At 41.7% G+C, this 23,605-nt stretch overlaps 1 protein-coding gene across 7 annotated transcripts in view; it reads left to right on the top strand.

Moving 5' to 3' along the window:
* The first annotated feature begins 404 nt into the window (after nt 1-404).
* Nucleotides 405-23,605, top strand: part of TBXAS1 (thromboxane A synthase 1) — a 243,959-nt gene continuing 220,758 nt past the window's right edge. The window contains exons 1-4 of one of the 7 annotated variants that reach the window (XM_048960650.1): nt 456-637; nt 10,109-10,401; nt 10,655-10,726; nt 13,100-13,297. In XM_048960650.1, the coding sequence (XP_048816607.1) occupies nt 13,200-13,297 (98 nt within the window). In that variant the 5' untranslated portion in view covers nt 456-637; nt 10,109-10,401; nt 10,655-10,726; nt 13,100-13,199. Of the gene's footprint in view, nt 638-816; nt 884-10,108; nt 10,402-10,459; nt 10,727-13,099; nt 13,298-23,605 lie in introns of those variants that run through there. The other 6 variants (XM_048960579.1, XM_048960590.1, XM_048960600.1 and 3 more) reach the window with 6 other exon arrangements.

Below are 23,605 nucleotides of genomic sequence, written 5' to 3'. Positions count from 1 at the left end.
CCAGTCATTAACAAATTAGTGCATGGAAACATTTGAGTTTCTCCAATCTGATTTTATGAAGTTATTTGGCAATAGCTGCTTGTCATCCCTTTTTCATCCCCCCTCCTCCTTAATCCTCCCCCTTCCCCCCTCCAGCCACCTTCCCCTCCCAGTGAAATAACCACCTCCGGAATCAAAAAGAGCATTGCAAGTACCCACACTTCCCATTTTCCCCTTACTGTAGGCAAAAATACATATTGTCTCTTGCTTTTGTATGTGTACACACACATATATATTAAAATACGTATTCAGTCGATGTCAGGGTGCCTGTTTCCTTCCACTACGCAGCCACGCAAAGCCCTTTCACGGCAAGGACACGGAGGACGGCAGCGGAGGACGTGGCACTACAACCCCCATAGTGCGCGGCGAGGGACAGCGGGGGCCGCAAGGGCCGGGAGGCGCAAGGCCTTCTGGGAGATGTAGTCCCGCGGGGGCCCTGCCCGGCTGCCGCGCCGGGGGCAGCTCCCCAGGTACCTGTGTGTGCCGTGAGAGGCAGGGCGACCGCATTGTGCACCGCTCCCTGCGGGGTGTTGCAGTGCAGCTGCCTGCTGGCAGCCAAACCAGGAACCGGTGGGAGAAGCATGAGAGAAATAGCCAGGTAAGGATCTCCCGGCGTTTGCTGTGGAGTTGGAGGAGGGGGACTGCAGATCCCCCTGCCCTACCAACCGTCCTGGCATCTTGCTGCGGGCCGGCAGTCATTGCCCTTTTGCTTCTGTGCAACCCATCTTGCTTGGGGTTGGCTCACAGCAGCCTTTGCAGCGCGAGCACGTGGCAGCAGTGGCACAGGGATGCCATTCTCCCTGCAGCTGCGGTCAGAAGAGCGGCTGCTTGGCTGTGCTGGGAGGTTAGTGGGAATAAATATTCATTCAGTCTTGGAAAGATGCAGGGAGGAAACCCCACTCTCTGTAGGGACTGGAGATCTTTCTCTAGTGAATAAGGGTCTTATGACGTCCAACTTCTTGCTCTCTTTAAGCTTGCTTTTATAATTCCTTTTTGTTTGCTTATTTTTTTTTTTTCCCCTCTTCATTTTAACTCGACTTTCTAGGTCTCAGTAGAAAGAAATAGCCAAACATAAATTTAGCGTAAGCATCTGCAGCAGCTTCTTCCTGCGTACACTTCCTTGTCTCAATGTCTCTGCTGCTGCTGTTGCACAGTGGCAGAGCCATAGGCAGCTGCAATTCCCAGGCTGCACCGATCCCCATGACCAGCACTGGAAACACTGGAAATGCTTTGGCTGCATGCTGCCATCAGGAGAGTTCAAGGAGGAGAAGCAGCTTTGTATGTTCATGGATCCTGGTGGCTGCCCTGGGAGCTCCTCCTGCCTTGCTGCTGGTCCTTACGCCTGAGAGCAAAATTCTCAGAGAGCTTTGGGAAATCCTTGGCGCAGGGATGTTCTGTTGGCCTCCCAGGGCTGAATACACGTCACATGTGTGGGTGCTGGGCTGAATGACACAGCTGTATTCCTTTCTACAAATAGTTTAACGGTGATGCTGAAGACTGCATATACTGCAGGAACAACGTGGATTTTTTTAGCTAAGGCTGCTGGTGCCAGACCCTATTTAAATGAAAGGATGTGGAAGCAAAGACAGGAGTTAGTGTTAGGGAAGGGCTCACAATGCAAGAGGCAGTTCCCAGTTCTGCCAAGAGCTGTGTTGCCCTTTTAATGGTAATAAAGAAGCTTTGCCGTTAATCACTGCAAAGGCTGCCAAGTGCAGAACAGGTCTGGACAGCGAGGCTGTTCCCTTCCTGCTCCGAGGTCAGCATGGAGGTACAGATGTGGGCTGGGCTTGCACAACCATGGGCACTGATGCTAGAAGGTGGCACAAAGATGACAAGCAGATGTCCTGTATGAAGCAAACGAATGTAAGAATGCTAAGGATAGTGCTCCTGAATGCATACCCACCAGGAGGGGTTGTGCATCTCAGATGGGGATGCTGCACTGTCAGCAGCAGGATTGGTAAGAAGCTCCAAACTCACACTGCTGTGATGGGGAGGGCATATTGGCTGCTTCTCACAGGCTTCTGGTGCATCCTATGTTCCCAGTGATTATAGTGTCAGACATTTCTAATGCATATATAATAGAAAATAACCTTCTGGGGAAGTGGCACTGAAACTGAAAGTACCCCCTATGCATTCAAGTACCTTTTTCCCATGCATGAGCAGCACTAGTTAAAAAAAAACAACAGGGACTGTATTTGCTGACAACTTGTCTGTGTTTGGAGCATTTCCTTGCATGCTGATATCAAGTATGCCCCTGCTGCATCTAACATGGGCACGGATTTCCCTGTTTCACCTGACATCAGTCTACCTCCCTAAGAGTGGTTTTGTTTTCCATTCGTGTTACACATCAGAAATCAAACAGCATGAGGTGGCTAATGCTATCATATTGACCCGCTGCTGCAGTTGCTTTAATATCTGAAGAAATTCCCAAATATGACAGCCCCAGCAATAGTGCTGTTACCTGCCCATCTTTCTCTTGCCAAGCAGATCAGTGCCTTTTTACATTATCAAGTTCAGTAATTGCTAGATTTGCAATAGCTGGTGAGTTGATCTGCCATGTCATTTGAACAGTATCCAAACTGTCAATTATTTTCAAAATAGAGAGGCTGAATGGGTGTGGGGGGCTACCAAAATGTCACCCACCCTTTTAAAGAACAGTGCATTCAGAATCCAGCTGTAGTGCAATCAGAAATCAGCCTCAGTGCGCAGGCTACTAAATTTCTGTTTTTGTCATTATTGCAATTGTAGTAACCCTGTTAAAGACAAGACAAAAGGTTGCTCTTTTCACTTAGACCCTTTTCCAGCCTCCACTTTTGCAACAAAGGTTACCCTGAGCAATGTGTTCATCTGTCTGTTCTAACTGTAACAATACATATTATTCATACCTTGTCAATGTGTATGCTAGAAAACAGAAGCTGAATTTATAGCTATATTTCCTTTCTGCCGGGGCTTTTAGAGTGAGTGTTTCAGTGTTTCCATTATAAACCCCTGTTTTCTGAGGTTTATAACAGTCTTGAAGAGCATAGTGGTCTTGAACCATAATAGAAAACATGTAATGTTGCATTTACAATACAACTGTAACTGCACATTAAAGAGTGTAATCTTCTCAGTGTACCCACAATAGTCCAATAAGGTTAATTGGAGTTACATTTACTAAGAGAAGAACAATATTTTACCCTTGGAGTTCTCCACTCAGATACAAGGACAGAGTGCCTTTGCCTGCACCAGGCTCACAGCTGCATCATTCCTGGTGGCAACCCATGTGAGAGCTCCATGTGCACGTGCAAGGCCCCTGGAGTGTCTGCCTCTATGGGTTTGCTGAGCTGCTTTGCAGACTTGGCCAGTGGAAAACAAAGGTAGGTCCTGCGTGGCTACCTTCACTAATGACATAGCTATGTCCAGACATGGAGTCCTAAGTACAGGAGAGAGATGGATCTGTTGGAGCGTGTCCAGAGGAAGGCCACAAAAGTAGTGCAAGAGTTGGAGCGCCTGTCTATAAGGACAGGCTGAGAGAGCTGGGGCTGTTCAGCTTGGAGAAGAGAAGGTTCCAGGTAGACCTGAAAGTGGCCTTTCACTATCTAAGAGGGGGGCTGTGTGAAGCAAGGGGACAGACTCTTTTGCAGGGTCTGTTATGATAGGACAAGGGGAAGTGGCTTCAAACTAAAAGAGGAGAGATTTAGATTGGACATAAGAAGTTTTTTACAGCTAAATGTGTTGAGGCACTGGAACAGGTTGCACAGAGGTAGTTGCTCAGAGGTCCTTGCAGACATCCAAGCAAGGTTGGGCTGAATGGGTCTCTGAGCACCCTGATCTAGCTGTGAGTGTGCCTGTTCATTGCAGGTGAGTTGGACAAGAAGACCCTTAAGATTCTCTTCCAACTTTAACAATTCTATGGTACTATGAAGACGGGGCAGAGATGATCAGTAGATTTTATACCTCATCAAATGCATGGGGAGGTCTTAGTCCTGTCTGTCTCTGCCATTTCTGCCCCTGGCTTCAAGTCTTGCATAAATCTAGGTCCCTCCTGAAACCCTAGGCATTTCTCCATTTCCAGCCAGCTTACTCCATCTGGCATCTTGCATTCATGTGTCACTTTGCTTGCTAGGGTAAGGGAAATAAATTAGAGTTCATCATAACATCCCTTCACCCCCAGGTTGTCTCAATTAGTCCAGATCTATTGCATGGTTGCTGTTGTAGCCTGAGCTACCACAGGCAAAGCCAGGGCTTTTGAGGCAATGCCTGATACACTGGGGGACCTCTGTGGGATTTCTTCTCTAGAAAAGGTATGTATCTCCATAGTGTTCATATACAGAAATTCCAGCATACCTGGGACAGGGCCGTAGTTGTTGGTATGTGTCTAAGGGATCTGCCTCTCTGAGCTAGCATCTAGAAGTTTTTGCTGGTACCTACTAGCTCACACTGTGCCAGCTGGGTTGCTTTGAGAATGTAACTGTGAGAGCAGGTTAAGGTGTCAGTGCTGGTGAGTGGTGGTGTTCTGGGTTGGAAAGAACACTTCAGATAATGAGGAGAAGAGCTGAAGTTAACTGTGGGTAGTGCCAGGGGTGCTGGCCGTGCTCAAACTAAAGCAGATTTACCACTGCAATCTCTTGCTTGAGCTTGTTGTCCTTAGCTGTGTGAAGGTAAGGAAAGCAGCAGCATGTTTGGAGTAGAAAGAAACTTCTAAGAATTGTTTTTAAAAAAAACAACACCCAAGGCGCTCAGGAGCTTGAAGACTTTGTTAGGTTCTGTGGTGAGTACAAAGCACTCCTCTCAGATTGTCACAGGGCCATGGTTTTCCAAATCGAACCCAAGCTTTGATCAGCAGCCAGTAACAAGACAAAGCATGATGGCTGAAAGTTGTTTTCCATACGATTTTTTTTTTTCCAGTGAAACTGAGAAGGTTACCTATTTCTTCATTAACCCAGTCACAGTTTAGAGTTGGGCTCATCTGCCAGTTGGCAGCAGAAGATAGGAAAGAGGTAGAAGGCCGCACTCACTGTGAGTGTTAGGCTTGGATCTCATCTATGTATCAGTCTGAGAGAACAGGTTAACGTGAGCATCAGCAGGGCTGAAATCTTGTTGAGTCTAAGTTCTTGCTGTTTCAGCTCACATGCCACCTTACTTAGTCTTCCACTTAACCTCTTTTCCTGTGGCTAACGGGTCAGCTTAGTGGGTTCATGGCCTTTTGGAAGTACTTCTAACCTCAGGCATTCAGAAATCACAAATTCACTCTCAGATTCATGAGACTGCAGGAAAAACATGCTTTTTTTTTTTTTAATTGAGCAATTAAAATAGCTTAATTAGGATTTTGGCCCTGGTCCTTTTGAGTTTCATAGCTTTGGAAAATCGTTTTTCTTGCTGTGAGGTCTTGACCCTCTTTGCCCCCAGTAAAACCTGTATTTGTCACAATTGTACAAATGAAGAACTAGCACTTTGGAAAAAAAAAAAAAAAAAAGTAAGCCAAGATTTGCAGTAAGAGCTCAGATATGGAAATGTTGGTTTTGTTATTGTGTAAGTTTGTTATTCACTTCTTCTGGTTTTTTTGCCCCCTCACCTGTTATGCATGCCTGTGTATGTTGTAACATATTTGCTGAGAATGAGTGGGAGGGAGCTGAAGGGAATTCTGATTTGTGAATTAGTGCACAAGGGGCCAGCAGAAAGGACTGCAGGGAAAAAAATGATGAATTGGAGGCTACAAAAGGCTGAACTAGAGCAAAGCCATAGGTTTGTTTCATACAACTTCTGTAGCATTTAAGAGGCTACAGTTTGCATGTTAGTTATTTGTGCTCTTTCACGTGGGTAAGAAGGCCTTTGGGAATACTGGGCACGATCTACCAAGAATTTTTCATCATGTGATGCATGAATTTAGATAGAGAATATCCCCTGAATGGGGCGGATGTTCAGATAAGGCTTTCAATGTACTTTGTATTGCCTCTGTGATCGGCCCACAGCGTAGAAACGCTTAGGTCTTGTCGCTATGGCTCTCTGTGTTTCAGTGCACCCTGAATTTTGTGTTCTTACAGCCATCTGAAAGTGTCTGACAAGATTGTTCACCCTGCAATTATAGGTATTTTGCAATGTTTACATTGGGGAACATGGTAAATATTTCCAAAGGCAAGAGAGTCAACAGGGTACCAGCCTCCCCTGCCTGTCTCAAAAAGGAGCTTGAGCAGAATCCCAGAAACCATGCACTCAGTGTTGTCCAGAAGAGCTTCCTCTGTACCATGATGGAGTATTGCACCTTAAAAGTAAGGCTCTGTGGATGCTGGTAGAGAACTGCTGAAGAGCTGGGGTCATCCTTAGTGATTACTTTGAACTGCCATGTTGAGTCTATTTGCAGCTGTATCTCCTTTCAACATGAGGATATAAACTAGTAGCTTCTGGGCTTCTTGAAGTTTCAAAATCATTATAATGGCAATAGAATTGGTCTGACTTGCTTGATTTTGACCATTCTTTTTGCTTTCTACTTGATGGTTTACCTTCCTTCTGTACTGAGACTAGATGGTGTTAATGCTGGAATTGTAATGTCCATCCTGTTCTTTATGTCTGTATTGTCTAATTCATTGTACATTCTTTTTCTCTTTCATTTTGCTTTCTTATTCACAACAGAGTGTTATTTGCATCCAGTCACTCCGATGTTCAACAGTTAGAGAGGTAAGGCATACAGGCAGATCTGATACCGTCTGCAGTTCCCAGCTGGGACCTGATTGTACCATTCCTAGTCAGCTTGAAGGCTATCATAATCTGTGGGAACATTCTCTGTTCATTCATTCCTGTGAACAGAGCACTGAAATAGGCTGCTCTGAGTTGTTGTTGAGTCTCTATCTCTGGAGGTATTTAAAACCCACTTGGACTCTTCTTCTGTGGAACCTATCTTGGGAAACATACTTTTGTAGGAGTTTGGACTCAATGATCTTTAGTGATCCCTTCCAACCCCTATGATTCTCTTGGTCTATGATCCTGTGATATCTGTGCAGCTTCTTCTGGAACCACATGCTATCTGAAAAAAAAAACAGCGGGAGACCTGGCCAGAAGAACGTTTCATTTCCTCATCTGAATTTACAATTTCTGAGACTTTTGGTGTCTTTTCCTTTTTGTTATTTTGAATTCCAACAAGGTATTGATAAATGCACCGTTTCAGTAAATTTTCTCTTTCACATACCCTGTTCTTTTGTGTCTGTCATTATCTTTTCACCTGTTTCAGGCCTTAGTAACCAGTCTGTCAGTTGCCTGAGAGCACTGATAGGTCTTTATTATTGTGAGTAGCTTCACTGAAGATCTCCAACCTACAACATCTTCCCAGGAATCCGAATGAAGTTCATACCTGGGAATTCAGTCCATCATATCCACTCACAGCAACTCTAGGACAATGCACTCAGCCCTACCTCTTCTTGGCTGCTGTTCTTCCCCTTGTCCCTCCTGTTTGTGTCTCTAATCCATTTTCTTTCATTCGGATGACTCAAAGGACTCAGTGGTCAAGATTTGTCCAGCTGGAAGTTCAGGAGCCATTGCTCAGAGCAGTGCAATGTTGAGGCTCGCTGTTTCTGAAGTTGCTGCCTCTTTTTTCTCTTAAGAAATCTTTCTGTATCCTACTGAAAGGATTCCATAATAAAATTATTGAAGTGCAAGCTGGTGAGGTAAGGTGGGGAATGTAGTAGCTATGGAGCATGTTGAGCTCTCAAAATTTTTCTGTTAATTGGAGAAAGCCAATGTTCTGTATCTTTCCATTTGCAAAGCACAGGAAAGGACTGATCTTTGTATGTGTTGGTGTTGATTCCATGGACTGGTAAGTGAAAGAGAAGTTGATAAGAACTATTTAGTTAATTAAGTTATAGAACACGGTGCTTCTGTAAAAATTTTCACAGTTCTTTTGATCTGTGGCTCAGCACTCAGACACAGCTTGGAGAATTCAAGCCTTGAGTTTGCCATCTAAAGTAAATTTTCAGTCAGAGAACGTTAGATGTTTTTTTCTTGGCATTTACAAATTGAACTTCATACAGTGAATTATAATTTACTGTTTCTTATCGCGATATCGTTACTAAGACAAACATTAATGTGGCTTTGTGCTACTAGAAGGCTTGTGTAGGCAGGGTTCTTTGGCTTTTGCTATCAACGTGGAACTATTGATTCGTGAACATAAATCCTTACTTATCTCCAGTCAACTTTATAGCACAATGAAATTATAGGGTTGCTTGAATCAATCAATGTTTCTAAAGCAAGCTATAGAAATATAAACAAGTTACTGATTATTTAATAATGCCAATTTGCTTAGAAATGCCTGGCCTTGGGCAGCAGATGTTGCATTAATTTCTGCTTTCTCTGGAATTTCACTGGGGCTTCAAGACCTTAATGTCACTATTAGCAAAGGTAACTTTATTTTAGAAACTCATTCTGAGCCTCACAGCAAGAGGAAGAAACTGATGTTCCTTTTGACCACAAAATCTGTGCTATTTCTAAGTGGAGTTCTTTGAAATAAGTAGGATATCTCACAGCTTGTTGCTTTAGAGGGGACTTAGTGCAGTAGCACTACATTTGGTTAGCATAATGAGGTTTTTTAGCCCCTGTGATATTGATTGATTTTGAAGTACCAAAATTTTTAGTTGTCTAAGATTAATTCTGTAGGTGAAGTGCAAGTTTGCATTTCAGCCTTCCTGGAATTTTAGGCTAGGTGCCCCTCTTCTGAGAAGCAGTTATGTTAATATAGCCAGGTTCTGACTTAGGGAAACAATTTAAGTATAAAAATATATCTTTGTTTCTCAGTAGGAAGTCTCATGAAAGCAGCTTCCTCAATGTGGTTTCACGGTTGCAGTGTACGCCCTTTGGAGATCCAGTTCATTGGAGTGATTTTATTCAAGGTGGTTCAAGAATATTCCACGAGTCCATGGTGTCCTTTCAGTGCTCCTGGACGTTTGGAATTCAGAGCAGGATCTTTTGATCTGGGCTCTGATGCCTCAGTGGTCTATCTTTGGAGTAGTTTGTTGTAGCTTATCGTGCAGGGGGTTAAGACCACCTGATTAATCTGCTTGGCCAATCTCCTTACACAGGGATAGTAATAATGGAGTCATAGAAGGCAGCTGTAAATCCCTCTGCTGTAATACATTAATATTCCCAGGACTTTGGCTATTAAAGTTGTTTTAAACATATATATTAAAAGAAAAAAAAAAAGCTTCTGAGAACTGTGCCTTTGATCTTTTTGATTGATCTACTTTAAAGATGTTAATAATTCATTTTTGCTTTGGAAAGGTTTTTGTCTTTAAGATAAATTAATGTTATATACATACACAGTTTTGTACATGGGCTTTGTTAAAGCTTACATGTAAACTAGTCTCCGATTAATCTCATGTTTTTTAAGCTGTTCTGTGGTATTTCATTTGCAGTAATTTGTGGCTAAGCTGCCTGTATAACACAATTTCCTTGATCTAAAGACTGTGCTACAAATTTCTATAGAGAGGAACTGCTATAAAATTAAAACTTAACACCTCTCTAGACTTCCTTCATCTATGGTGAAGTTGATATGGCTCGGCCTTAATTAGATTATTATAGACCTAAAATGTATGAGGTAGCATAGCATGAGAGAAGTTGATTTTGGTCATTAACAAGAGTTCTTGGTTAGTCAGGCTGGTTAGTCATTAGCCTCTGAAATACATGAGAGTACATTTTCCATTCAGTATGCTTTGAAGACTGGTCAAAATCCTTAATGTGATTTAGGTCTACTGAGAATGTCTTTAACCCTGCTTTTTAATAAGCTCTGTATTTCATGTCTGAGAGATACTTGTTTATGTCTGGCATTGCTGAGGCTCACTGCCACACCTGTATTAATTTTGAAGTTGAAACACATTGTTTTGCAGGAGCATTTACAAAAAAAAAAAAATCTTGGAATTAGAGCAGACAGGAATTCAATGTATGAACATTTCCTGGAAAACCCGGATAGCCTTTTTTTCTGTTTTAGTTGAGGAACACTTCAACTGCTTATACTCTGAATGTAGTGTAGTAATGTACTTCCCTTTTTAATATTTCCTGCTGCAAACATGCATATATGCTAAAGTTCAGTACTACTTCTGTCTTGTAGATCTGGCTTTTGCTGGGACCTCCAAGTCTGCAGCAATGTCAACGCTAAGGGAGGAGGGATGAGGTGGATATCCTGAGTGTAAATTTGTGTTGGATGAAGTGGAGATCTGTGGCTTTTCATTGCTGCGGGAGGGAAGAGCTTGGATGGCACCTCATTGAGGAACTGTGAACTTCGATAGATGCTGTCTTGGGAGATGCCTTGTGAAGGCAAGCACAGTTAACGCTGCTGACTTATAAGAGATGAACAGGAAAAGGCCTCTGCTGCTTCAGCTTCTCTCTGTCTTCCTTCATCAGGTGATTAGTGAGGACTTCGTATCTGTCTCCATAGTTCTTACATGTCCTTATAATCAGCCTGAGCAACGTATCTCCATATAAACAACAGAGAGATTGGTGATAAATATGTCTGCTATTAATTAGCTATTAAGAATGTTTTTTCTCATGTAAATGGCCTGTTAGTAAAGAAAGGATGCTGAAAGCAAGGCTGAAGAATAATTTGTTTTTGTTGCTGTCTGCATCCCTCCTGATTCCTTTCCCCTGCCCCACAAAGTGTGATGGATTTCTCTGACTCTTCATAAAGCTGAAGTACTAAACTCTGGGACAGCACTTAAGTGTGTTCCAGGTGAGTTTTGGAAATAATGCTGCCTGCTGCTCTTTTTAGTGGCTGGAGGTGCCAAGTTAAAATCCTCTAGTAAGAAACAGGTGCTGAGGATTAAAAACCAAAGCAAAAATAAAACTCCAACATCAACAGCAGAAAATGATGGTTGTTGTTGTTGGGAGCTTAATTATGTGTTCTCTTCCAAATTGGATGCTGATGTGAGAGCCTATTTTCTATTATAATGTGTGTGTTTAAGAACTGTTCATCCCAACTACCTCCCAGTGTGACTGGGAAAAGGCTCCAGTGTACTTCTTAAAAAATAAGCAAGATCTGTATTTGACTCTGTGTTTGCTGAACTTAATAGAACTTGTGCCACTGTCTTGAACAGGAAGGTATTAATACTCCACATGCAGATAAATCACAGAATCATAGAATCATAAAGGTTGGAAAAGACTTTTAAGATCATCTAGCCCAACCTTCCACCTCCCACCAGTGTTGCCCACTTAACCATGTTCCTTTGTACCATGTGACCTTTAATTAAAAAGCCAAGAGAATTAATGCACATTGAAACAGGAATATTATTTTTTTTACTTTCTATATTTGTGGTAGGTTTTGTTTTGTTTCTTTTTAAAAAGTATTTAATACATACTCATATTTTAAAAATATTTTTTGTTTTAATTATTTTCTTCCTTAAAGTGGGGTTGGCTTGTGCCCGCTAATTCCTTACATCACTGGTCTTGTGTTTCGTTGCAATTGTTCTTGGAGAACTTGGCAGCTGCAAGCTAGCAGAGCTACTGTTGACCCTGAACAGCAATAGCAACATTAATACAATAAGAAAAGTTTTCTGTGATCTACTGTGCTGTCCTGTGGAGCCAATGAGCTGGTTAACACCTTTTACTTATTCTGCAAGGATCTGAGGCTGGAAGGGAATTAATGCAGTTGTGAAGCACGGAGAACAAAAATAGCAGTGATTCAGTTAGAGTAGAGCCAAATCTTCTTAAAATTAAACTCCATTGTGTTAGAGACTTTACTTTTTTGATACCTATATTATTAACTTCTCTGGTAAGAGCAGGAAATGTAATACAGTGATATTGGAGGAGCCTCGCGCATTAAATCTAAGCTATTATCTTGAGGTTGTATGAGAAGAAACAACTCTTCATCTGGTGTGTTGTGAGAATCAAACGTTGCAGACTGCCTCTTTCTCACTGAGTTTTATGGTTAGTTTTAGTTCCCTTAACTTTCAGTACATTATGAGAAGGCTGCTGTGCATATATGTGTATTTGTAGTTTCGTAAGTTACAAACGATACCGCATAGTTTCTGGGAATTTTATCACGGGCAAGTGTTTACCTGTACGTTGCAGCTGCTCATGTTGTAATCTGCAATATTTTTTGATACTGGTGTTTAGCAACTTTGTATGTAACAGGTTAATGGTCTCCTCATACAGACATGTTTCAAGGCTTACTTTCTGGTTTATCTTTCTCACTGGACCAGATCAAATTTTTGAAATAGGATTAAGTTTTGCAGAGAGAAAACTGTGGAAGAGAGCTGAGGAATTCACGTGCTCAGGCAACTCATTTCCTGAAGTGCAGTCAGACTGTGTTCAGGTTGTGTGACAGCTTGACTGTGCCACGGTGCAGAAACACAAAGGAGCACATGCTTCTATTAATGTTAACCCCAGTACCAGAGATTCTCTGGTTACATACTGATGCTGTGGCAAATAGTACCTCCAGAGGAGGCACTGCATTGAGCCTGGAAAATTTGCTGTGATACCTGTGGACCTGAGATGGTCCAACCTAACGGTGCTACCTATGCAGTGACTGGTGCAAGCAACTCTAACTTACCCAGGTGCTACAGTTGTTTTTTTCTGCTCATTAGTTTCTCTTTCTATGTATGTCTTCTAGTAGTCGCATTAGAAGAGTTTTCCCCTAATTCCTCCTTTTAGCTTAGGTAATTTCAACTCTACTGTGTTTAAAGTATAACCAGTTTGGAGATCAGTGCCAGTGAAGTTTTCTGTTGCAGAAATGCTCTGGTTTTATTACTTCACAGAACACCGCTGTTTGCATGCTAAGACACGGATGATGGGTGGTCATGTATTCTTCCTCCATGATCTGTACCAGAGTCAGGCTCTCCTTCCCTCCTTTTTCCCACATTTTCCCCAGTCTCCCACACTTGTTGTCTAGAAACCCATTTGACCGCACTGATGTCTTAAGCAGTTGATATGTAAATATTTACTGACATGACAGTCAGCAAAAGGGGAGGGGGAATTTCTACATCCTACCATTTGGTAAACCTTCAAGTTCTCTCTCTGAGTGTGCAGTCCATAAGAACAGGAAAGGTTTGCAGTTCATACTTGACTCGATGTATTTTTGCTCTCTTGGTTCCTGTTTTTGTTGCAGATGTCATTCAAATAGCTGTGGGAGGTTTATCAGCTCTTGAGGAGACTTTCCCTTGTGTGCATGCTTGCACCACTGAAGGCCGGCACTGTGCTGGAGGAAAATGGAGCTCTCTGATCTCCTGGCATTTGTCTCTGCAGAAGTGAACAGTACAACAGTCACCCTGGCTTTACTGGCGGTATTCGTGGTTCTTCTGTACTGGTAAGTGGTAAAGGCAAAAGGGGCCTGCTGAAGTTCTCCCAACATCTACAGAGACTTCCTATTTTTAAAGTGCAACTGGAAGATGGCTGGCTGGAAGGGGTGCAAAGGGCATGCTGGTTTGGGTGTGGAGGTTGAAATACAAACTTACGAAACTCACATTGCTTTTTACAGAGTTCTGTCCTTGCAAGACTTTCTTTTGAGTGCTTTACCAACAAATGCTCACTGAAATTGTCATAAAAATTGAGGACTTAATTACTGTTGGTTTCTTATTAATTTCTCTAGGCTGCAGGAACACTGATGCTGATCACAAAGAAACTGAGTTCTTGTCACAGGGTGTTGTTGGACCCTTCTTTGCACTATGTTGCGCACTTGACCTTTGCCAGGTTTCTTGGTTTAAATTTACAGACACTTTGACTGTTGCTTGAATTTCTTCTCTTGTTCTTTCCACACTGAGTAATGGACACAAACCAGAATAACAGCAATTCTAATGTTAAGTGCAGTAGGCATAACAATGAGCTATGCTGAGATGAAGGGAAGAAGTACCTAACACAACCCAGTCCAGATAATCTGTTTTGGAAATTAAAGTAGCTGATCTGGGAATGCTGTTCTGACTCTTTTCACTAGATACCTCAAACCCTGCTTTTTAGTCACGTGTTTTCTCATTCCTATGTGAATTCAAGAAATAGTTTCAGAAACAGTGAAAGAAGAAGAACTTCAGAAGAAAATCCCAAACTGATCTAGAAAAGAATAATGATGACATCATGATTTCAGCACAATTGTTCTAGTAGTGTAAATGATGGATCGCTTCTGTACACATTTCTTGATTCTTTAATCCTATCAAACTTTGCTCCTCTTCCATATCAAGGGAGAGTCTAGAGAGACTGAGAAGAGCCAAATCAATTCCCTCTTTGATGTGCATTGCCATCTCAGGTAGGTGAGCAAGCCAGTTTTCTTCCTGAGATCTGCACAAATCATCACAAAGGTCCAAGTCCCACTGCCTTTGAATTTTAGTTGGAAAAACAGTGGCAACACTAGATCTTTTGGTAAATCCATGCTGTTTAGCTGCTGACCCATAGATCTGCATAAGCTCAAATAGGAGGAGAGAGGCCAGGGGGAGAGCCATGGTTCAGAAATACAGCACAAGGTCTGGTGAACTCTGGCAGCCTGTGAGATGGCTAGAAGAGCCTGGTGCTTCCATGCTTTAAATGTCAAGGTGTGCTGAGGGCTGTGAAGGCAGAGAAGTGCTCTGTACAAATGTACTGTGTTCTGATCCATGCTTCTCCAGAGCCTTGCTTTGTGCTTCATTTTAAGAAAGACTCTTATAAGGTCCTCCTGTAGAAAGGAAGGCATGGAAGCTCTGTGCTGAATTCTGTCTCAACATAAATGAAACAGATTGCTCTGATGGAGGTGATGGATGCCCCGTCCTTGCAAACATCCATGCAAGGTCAGGCTGGAGCGGGCTCTACAGAACCTGATCTAGCTGTGGATGTCCCTGCTCACTGCAAGGGAGTTGGTCTGGGTGGCCTTTAAGGGTCCTTTCCAACTCAACAATTCTATGATTCTATAAATAAACTTGGATCTAAAGGCAGACTAAATGCAAGCTTGTACCAGGCTCCTAGCCATGAGAAGTCAACTGTCATACAAGCTTCATAAAGTCTAATTAGGGGTGAGGTGGGAAATTGCCCTAGAGTAGGGATACACCATTCCTTGTTTCTCTTTTCCTGGCTGAAGATGAACCCTGTGAAGGTGCTGTGTAAAGGAAACTGGAGTTTTATGAAGGGAAGTGTTTTATGCCCTAACCTGTCACTGATCCTATTGATCTGCAGATGCAAGTTGATTTTAGGGTAGTTTATTAAATACAGCTGCCTTTAGGTCACTCTTCCAAGGAGGAGCTGGTGCTGTTTCTGAAACTTGCAATTAAACATGTTGGGCAATGTACACCAGCTATTGGTGAGCTTGCTTAGTTGACTAAGCTATTTGGATCCATTTATTTCAGTAAAATGCAGTGAGTGAAGACATAAGTCTTGAAGCACATCTACATGAATGGTGTTTATTTTTCAGACTTTCAGACAGTTTATTTTTTATAAAAGGTTTTTTTTTTCCCATATCAAAGCTCCATTTAAGTGAATGAGTGAAAAACAACTCATGCTCGCAGCCTACTTCATTCACAGTTGAGACTGTGGATTCAAGGAATTACTTAAAGAGTACATAAAAGATTGCTAATAAAATGCTGGTCCCTAATTCTAGAGAATGTCTTTTTTTTTTTATTACAACCATTTTGCATGCGGAGTTGTGTGGTTCTTCTAGGAGTTAGAAAGCACAGATTTGATCTGTGATGGGAGTATTAATAAGGTAATAACTACTCAAGTTTTTTTGATGTTTCCATTCTAAGCCTTACTCTCATTTTTTAATAACCTCTGAATACCTCTTTTCTGGGGGAGGCTTTTTTATTCTGCCAATGTTGTAACTTTTCAGGATGGCAGTCATAGGAGAAGGGAAGTATTAATATTTGCTGTTGTAAGTTTTGGGATGCTGGTAGCTTCTGTTTGATCAGGATTGTAGCGTGTCAACTATTCTGTGAATACAAAGACTAGGCAGTTTGTCCACTTTTCTTTTGCTTTAAAAGGCTTACAGGCTAAACAAAATGCAGTTGTAGGTTGAAAAAAGAGATGATAGACCTAACGTACACTAGAATTGTAACATGGTAATGTCAACTGCTGTGTTATTGAGCTATTTCCTTAGCAAGAATTTTGTGAATGGCGTTACTTGGAGGTTTAAATGCCGCCCCTGAGTTGCTGCCCATCAGCTAAGCCTCTGTAGCTGTTAGTGTGTGCATTGTAAGGCCAGCTGTGATTTATCACAGTTCAGCTGACAGGTGGTATCTTGCTAAATTGTGATAAGACCAATTTCTTCACATTTCTGGATAAGGTGAGGTCATATGAAATGGGGAGAGAAGTAGGGGTTGGTTGGGAAAGGTAGGAGCTGCTTAAAAATAAACAGATACAGGTCCTAAGAGGAAACTTGGATGACTTGGCCATTATTTAGGCTGCCTCTTACAGTACAATCAGGAACGCCAGTAATTATGTGTAGAACACTGTCTAACAGCACACCTGATTTCTCTTATGTTTTTATTAATGTAATATGAGGATGATGCTGATAATGTGTCTTGTCAACCTTAATTCAGAGCCTATAATCTCTGTTTATCCTCCACATGACCTTAAAAAGCCTCTTCCTATATCAGATTCAAGTCAGCTCATCTAATGTTGAGAGTACAGAGTATCTCTTGGGTACACAGTCTCTTCAGATTTGGAATGGGGTGAACAAACCTGAAGCTGCTTTTTTTCTGTCTTCTATTAATATAAGCTGCTCAGGTCTGCCTGCTCACTTCTACTCCTATGGGATTTACTTGTCTGCTCCTTCCCCATCTTTAGCACTTGCTATCAGTAGGTCCAAGTCTCTTCCCCTGGACCTCATACCATGGATTCTTCAATGGCTGCTGCTACCTCCTTATTATTGTGATAGACAGTGAAAATACTGCTTTAGTGACAATAAAAAAAGCCAACACTATATGGCAAGTACATATCAGAGGTACAACACTGAGCACTCTTTAAAAAAAATAAAAAATCTCATGTCTGTGTTGCTTCCACCCTCTGTGATTTCTACTAGCCAAGCTGATTATCAGAGCAGTTTCTTCTAAGAGCACTTTCTTCCTCAATTCCAGGGGCTGCTGTCTCTGTTTGCTTAATCTCTGTGAAACTCAGGGTTCTTTTCCGGGCATGAAATAAAAACAAACACTTAAGGGAGGAATGAGGTTAACATTTACAAATCCCAGTGATATTCTCGACTGAAAAGTGTATCTTTACAACATATTGTTCATTTTCATTTCAAAGATCTCCTGAGCAGGGTATCCCGTGCTTGGTTGTAGCTGCAAACATCGCTTTGTCTCTTTTTGCTGCCTGGGAAGATATTTGATAAAATGAAAGCAGGAGTTTATTTTGCTTTAAAGTTTAATGTACCATAAACTTAGCATTATGAAGAAGCTGTCACAGCATTCAGATACCTGTGTTCAAACTAGATTATCAACCCCTTGTCTAAACAAACCTGTTTTTTTTTTTCAAAACTTGGAGGTTGGATGGGAGGTGTTTGTTTATGTTTGTGAGATCCATGTTTAATTACATGCTTTCAAGCATAGCAAAATATATACTGGTAATGTCCTTGTCTGTTTCTGAAAAGCTAAATTGTTCATAAAGATGTCATTTTTACATTAATTCAGTGCTATGATCACTTATGTTACAGAAATATGTAGACAGAATGAGAAATTTGGGTTTCCCTGGATCAAGGCACTGTTCATGCATTGCATAACATATCATTTCTGACACAGAGTATTTGCTGTCTCTGATGACCACAAAAGAAAATGAAGTCTATTTTTTTTTTAATTCCTTTCCTTATGCTCAGATGTTTGCATGCACTTAGATGCAGGGGTTGCTTATACATGGGGACAATGTGTTAAGAGTTCATTAGTAGATAAGATGTCTGTAGCAGACCTCTTTCTAAGTTAATTTCAGGATAGAGGTTTTTTGATACTGGTGACTACAATACTATTGCTTTTTTGGCATTGCTTCACATCTGTGGTTTTGGGAAGCAGTATGAAAGAGAAAGCTTATGAATGCCTGTCCCAAACAAAAACTTTGCTCTGATTTTGCAAAAAATTGCTACTTTTGGGACTTGAGTTATGCAAAACTGAGATCAAATACTTTTTTTTTTTTTTAAACAAGATGCCACCTGGAACAAGATCTCACACAATTTCTTCTTCTTAAACATTTCAGTATTTGAAAAGATGCTTGATCACTGGAGCTCTATGCTTATGAATTGAGTGCAGATATAGGGTGAGCAGATTATTCTCTCTAAAACATGCAGATAAGGCTTCTGGGAAGATCCCATATAAGATCCTTTCTGAAAGAAGTGCCAGTTATGAACATGTATGCCCAAGCTATTTCAGCTCTCAGTACAACCATCAAAGGTCCTCTGTATCTAGAAACCCAAGGCTGGGTACGGAGCTCCAGCATCCATCCCTAATGGTGAATTGCTCTGCTCTCCTGTCAGGTTCATTGAGCTGAGGAGATCACAGAGGCATCTCAATCCTCAGAAGTTTAAGCAAGCTTTTCACCTGCTGGCAGGAAGCACGACTGCACAGACAGGGAATGCTCCAGGGCTGGTGCTCCTGGCTGCAGCTGGGCTCTGGCTGCATTTCCACTGAGCTCTGCCTGCTGAACTCTTTTCATCTTGCACATCCCTCCCACAGCGGTGGCTGACTTCAGGTTTAGGCTATAATTCTGTGGTTCCTTCTCTTTCAGCTAAATTGACCATCTCTAGGTGAGCCTGAAAAGGAGCAGGGTTTTTCCATATTACAACCTGGTAGTTTCTGAGTTTATTCCTGCATCAGGATCACAGGAGCAGAAAGCAGGGAAGTTGTTTAGTTGCTTTTTTTTTTTTCTTTTTTTACTGTTCTATTAATCCCAGCTATTTTTTCCTGAAATGGCCATTATGTCACTGGAAGTCGTTCTGCTCCCCTTTATTCAAATGGCCCATTATGGAAGCTAGAAGGATCTGACTCAACAGGAAACATGAACAAACTGCTGTTGATGACAGAAAAAGCTTACAGATTCCAATAGTCTTTGTCACGCAGCTTTACATCAAGCAAATCTGGAATTCCCACTAACGCATCAAACATAATTTGATCCCACAGCTGTGCAGTACACGGCCTCCCCTTTCAGCTAAATCAAGCATCTCTAGGTGAGCCTGAGAAGGAGCAGAATAAACTGCTGAATTACAGTTTGGAGAAGTGCCATACCACAAATGACTAAATGCTTTCTTCCTCTGAAAACAAGGTAGATTTGATCATCCAGAATGAAGTTTGCTCACTGCCCTGATTATGCTTCTGTTAAGTAAACAGAGTTCTCTGGTTTTTTTTTTTTAGAGAGAGAGGTAAAACATTTTTCTATCACTGCATTTGCAGCTTCAGGCTTCAGTCTGGGCAACTTTGGTTTTATTTGCTTGCCCTTCGCTACAGGATCAAGAGCCCTCTTATGTTTAAGTTTTTTAAAATTCAGATTGTGTGTCCAGCAGTGTTTGTTTGAAGGCCCTCAAGTGCCTGTTGGTTGTAGGTTTTTTGTTTTTGTTTTTTAGAAGTGCATTACCCCAAAAACTCTGTGAAGGATTCAGTCTCCAGCCTACTTGCTTCTCATGGTCTTTGTTTTTCCTAAACGTTTTCATTCCCTATCCCTTAAGCACAATTGGATTTTAGTGTGTGGAGATTATAGTGTTAATTGTAGGCTAAGGTAGACCTACAAGAGTAAGTTAGCTTCCTTTCCTGAAACAAGCATATTTTTATCTTCTGGCATCACTTGCAGCTGTAGCATCCAATGGACCATAGCCCGTGAACTGTGAAGTTGGCTAATGTGCACAAGTGCTGCTGGTGACAGGAGTTAACCTCAGCCCTTAAGCAGTCTCATTTCTGCTTTCTTTTCCTGGAGGACTGGAATGGACTCTGGGTTGGGCTTGGTTGTACAGGCAGGAGAGGGGAGTTGCTCTGGTCTCTGTGCTAGGCAGTTTCTGTCTGGGAATCTTCTCTCTCTCTCTGTGAATCCTTTAGTTCTCCTGGACTCGGATGTTGGGTTTAGCTTCTGATCTGCTCTTTGTCTTGAGGCAGGTGATTTGTTTATTTTGGCAATGTGCAGGCACATCACAGTCTAGTTTTGGGTGCTGTGAACTAACTTCTGGGATCTCCTGCCTCCATCTACTGACTGCACGAGGAATATGAGGTGCTTAACACTCTGTCCTTGCTGCACCAAATGGCATTGAGCTCTGCTCTCCCTGAGCCCCAAGGGTGCATATCAGCAACTCCTCTTGGCAGACCTGTACTGGGGGAGCCAATTCTGCGTCCTCTTGTGTTCCAAGGGGCACAGACCTGTCACTCCATGTCTTTCAGACAGTGAGTTTCCTGCAAGCCTGGCTGTGCTCCTGCTTAAATGGAAAGTTAAATCAATGGGTGGTTTTGACAGGCAGAGCTTCCTCAGAGCATGGAAAAGTAAATCTGCATTCCCCCTCCTCTTGCCTCCTTAAACACTACTTCCTTCATTAAAAGAAAGAATCACAGAATCACAGAATGACCAGGATTGGAAGGGACCTCAAGGATCATGAATCTCCAACCCCCCTGCCACAGGCAGGGCCACCAACCTCCCCATTCAATACTAGACCAGGCTGCCCAGGGCCCCATCCAATCTGGCCTTGAACACCACGGGGCACCCACAACCTCTTTGGCAGCCTGTTCCAGCACCTCATCATTCTCTCAAGAATTTCCCCCTGACATCCAGCCTAAATCTCCCCTCTCTCAGCTTAAAACCATTTCCCCTTGTCCTGCAGTTATCAACCATTTCAAAGAGTTGGTTCCCCTCCTGTTTGTATTCTTCTTCATTTCATTTTGCTTGTCCATCAACCTTCATCAATTTTGGGTGTGTTTTATCCTCGTTTCTGGCTCACCGGTAACTAATGCTTTTGACTTCCTTGTCTTGCTATATGGGATTTTATATGATATTTAATGAAGCTGCCTGAAAGCTATTTTAATATATAATATTGACATATTATTGATACATTGTCTTTTATCAGTTCCCCTTTGAATTTGAATCCTTTAGATACTCTCCCTATCTGTTATCTCTCTAGGTTTGTTCTTTGCTTTTATTCTTTGTCAAAAACAAAGTTTACTGTTCCATGAGCTCACAGAGTGCCAACTGCTGATAACCAGCAGAAAGAGGTGAAAGTGTTTTCCAATTTGAACCTGGAAATGTATTTATTTCACTTTCACAGGAATAGTGAATGAGTTTGAGAAAATGATGGTCAGTGTCTATCTCATTATTCTCTCTTTTCATGGGCTGTTGAATAAACTGTTGACAATTTTTAAAAAATTCTATTTATCTACTTTACATGCATTTTCTATGGCTGAAGCAACAGTGCAAGTTGACAGCGATCTTCACATAGAAGACAGAATTTTCACATAGGGGCCATTTAACGTAAAGGAGGTTGTCCATATCCATTTCTTTGGTAGTTTCTTTCCTTACCAGCTTCATCAATGGCTCTGCAGAAACCTGTGGGGTTGTGAGGGGCAGTTTACTAAGGAAGCAATAAACAGGGAAAAGGGAAAAACAGTTATATTGGTTTGGTGTTTGTTCTTTGTAAAGGAAAAGAAGCTAGCTGCCCATCCAGATGAAGTGCAAGAAGATTGTTGCAGGTTGAGGCCAAGCATGTTTCAGAAACTTGAGGCTGGAGTAAGGAGCTGAACTGAGATATATGTTGGGATTAGGAGGGCATGGGACCGTAACCACATGTTTGTGATGACAAGTCTGCTTTCTTAGAAGTAGACTTCTTAGAAAGAATGGTTCCTTTTAGCTAATAGTGATAATTGTTGGGAATGAAAAGGTATGGGAAGGATGATAAGACAGTGGACTTCAGAGGAGATGGGTAATTGGTATGATCACAAGATCCTGTTGTGGTAGCATCCTATGAATGCTCTTGGATGGGAACTATTGGCAGTTTTGAACCTGTAACTCAAAGTATTCTTTTACTTTATTCAGTAGCAATAAATCTGATGTAATCTGTGTATGTATATTTGTGGTTTCTCATTCAAAAACTCAAAAGAGCTTTTATGTAAACAGCCTCTTAGTAGAGCTGTAAGAGGTCATGGAGGCACGTGGTTTGAAATGTGGGAAAAAGTTGAAATATAGCTACTCTGGGAAGAGGAAGGAACAGCTAAAGGAACTGAACTAAAGAGGAAGGTTACATACTAGCATGAGGGACATAGAGGGGAAATGGTGACCAGGACTGCAAGGGCCTTCTTCCAACTCTTAAAATATCAGTGTGATTTGTGTCCCCTCCAGAGATTTCTAACAAAGCTAAATTTTAAGATTTTCAGAAATATTCATCGTGAGTTGTGATTCAGCAATCCCTCTGAGAGAGACCTCAGTATAGGTTTCATGGATGGAAAACTGAGAAGATGAGCGTCTGTATCAGGATAGATTTAAGTGAGTAAAGCGCCAACGTTCTGGATTGTTTCATGTCTCTGAGGTACTGCAATATCTGACTGTGGGATTCTTGATTGAAGAATTCAGCAGTCTCTCTTGGTTGAAGAGGGAATTCAACTTTAAGGAGAACAAACATCTTCTGTGTTTCCAGAAGGGCTTCAGATCCAGCCGATAGATAGCAAAGCAGGGCTGCTCAGGAGTTGTGTTCAGAAGCCTTCATTTCTGGATATGCACCTGGCCCGCTCTCATCTCTTCTTAAGAGTCAAGATCAGGCAGCGTTAAGGTAACTCTTCCTTGCTATGACAACAACCCTTGAACTTTTTGGACTTTAGAATTGTATTTTAAACTTTATCTACTAAAAGAGTATTTAAACTTTAAGTAATTTCTCACATATTTGGTATTGGTATTGGCATATTTGTACTTATGTAGGTTAGGTTTTCAGTAGTTTAAAACTATTAACAACAGTTAATTTATTTAGTGCTTCCACAATTTGTTTTCTTTCTTGAGATATGACTTTTGTTTAGTGTGAATGGAAATGATATCAACTGGAGTGGAAAGCCAGCTGTCTGTTCTCTTAGGACATGGAGCCCTGTTGTTGAAAGAAAGAGTTGATCTGATCTTTGCCGCCAGACCCAGAGGAATGAGGCCTCCCCAAAGCAAGTTTATAGATGGAGGCTGGAATACTTATCTGGGCACACAGTGGTCAAAATACTGTAAGAATCTGTGTCTTCGTAGGCCATGAATCTCATAGGGGCTGGTATACTTACAGTGAGTGTAAGGATGTTCATCTGGCCAGGGTGCAGGCTACAATTTGAGACCTGGGAATTGGGTACTTTGTCACTTGTATCCTCAGCTTTAGTGGAAGCAAGCAATTAACAAGCCCTGCAAGGAGGACTTCATTTCCATGACAGCTAGTGACTCAGTTCCTCTTCCAAGCCTGGACTGTATCACTGATGGACAGTTTTCTACTTAATTTTTGACATTTTCAGGGCTTTTGTGCAGTAAAGTCTTTTTTCCTTCCTTCCCCCCATTTTTATTTACGTTCCTGAGTAAGAGCATAGCCAAGCAGTGAGCTCAGTGCTATGGAAGCATTTTATATTTTGAGCAGAGATAAAAATCTCATTCCTTCTATAAACAAAACAAATCAACAGATGATGCCCAAGAGAACCGTTTCTCTATAGCCATTTTCTTCCAGCTGCTTTCTATTCTGTGCAGCTTGCACTGCACCATATGA

Source organism: Lagopus muta, chromosome 1, assembly GCF_023343835.1.
Source record: "Lagopus muta isolate bLagMut1 chromosome 1, bLagMut1 primary, whole genome shotgun sequence".
Lineage (NCBI taxonomy): Eukaryota > Metazoa > Chordata > Aves > Galliformes > Phasianidae > Lagopus > Lagopus muta.
Note: the sequence above shows the minus strand (reverse complement) of the source record. Positions and strands in the feature narration are given on the sequence as shown.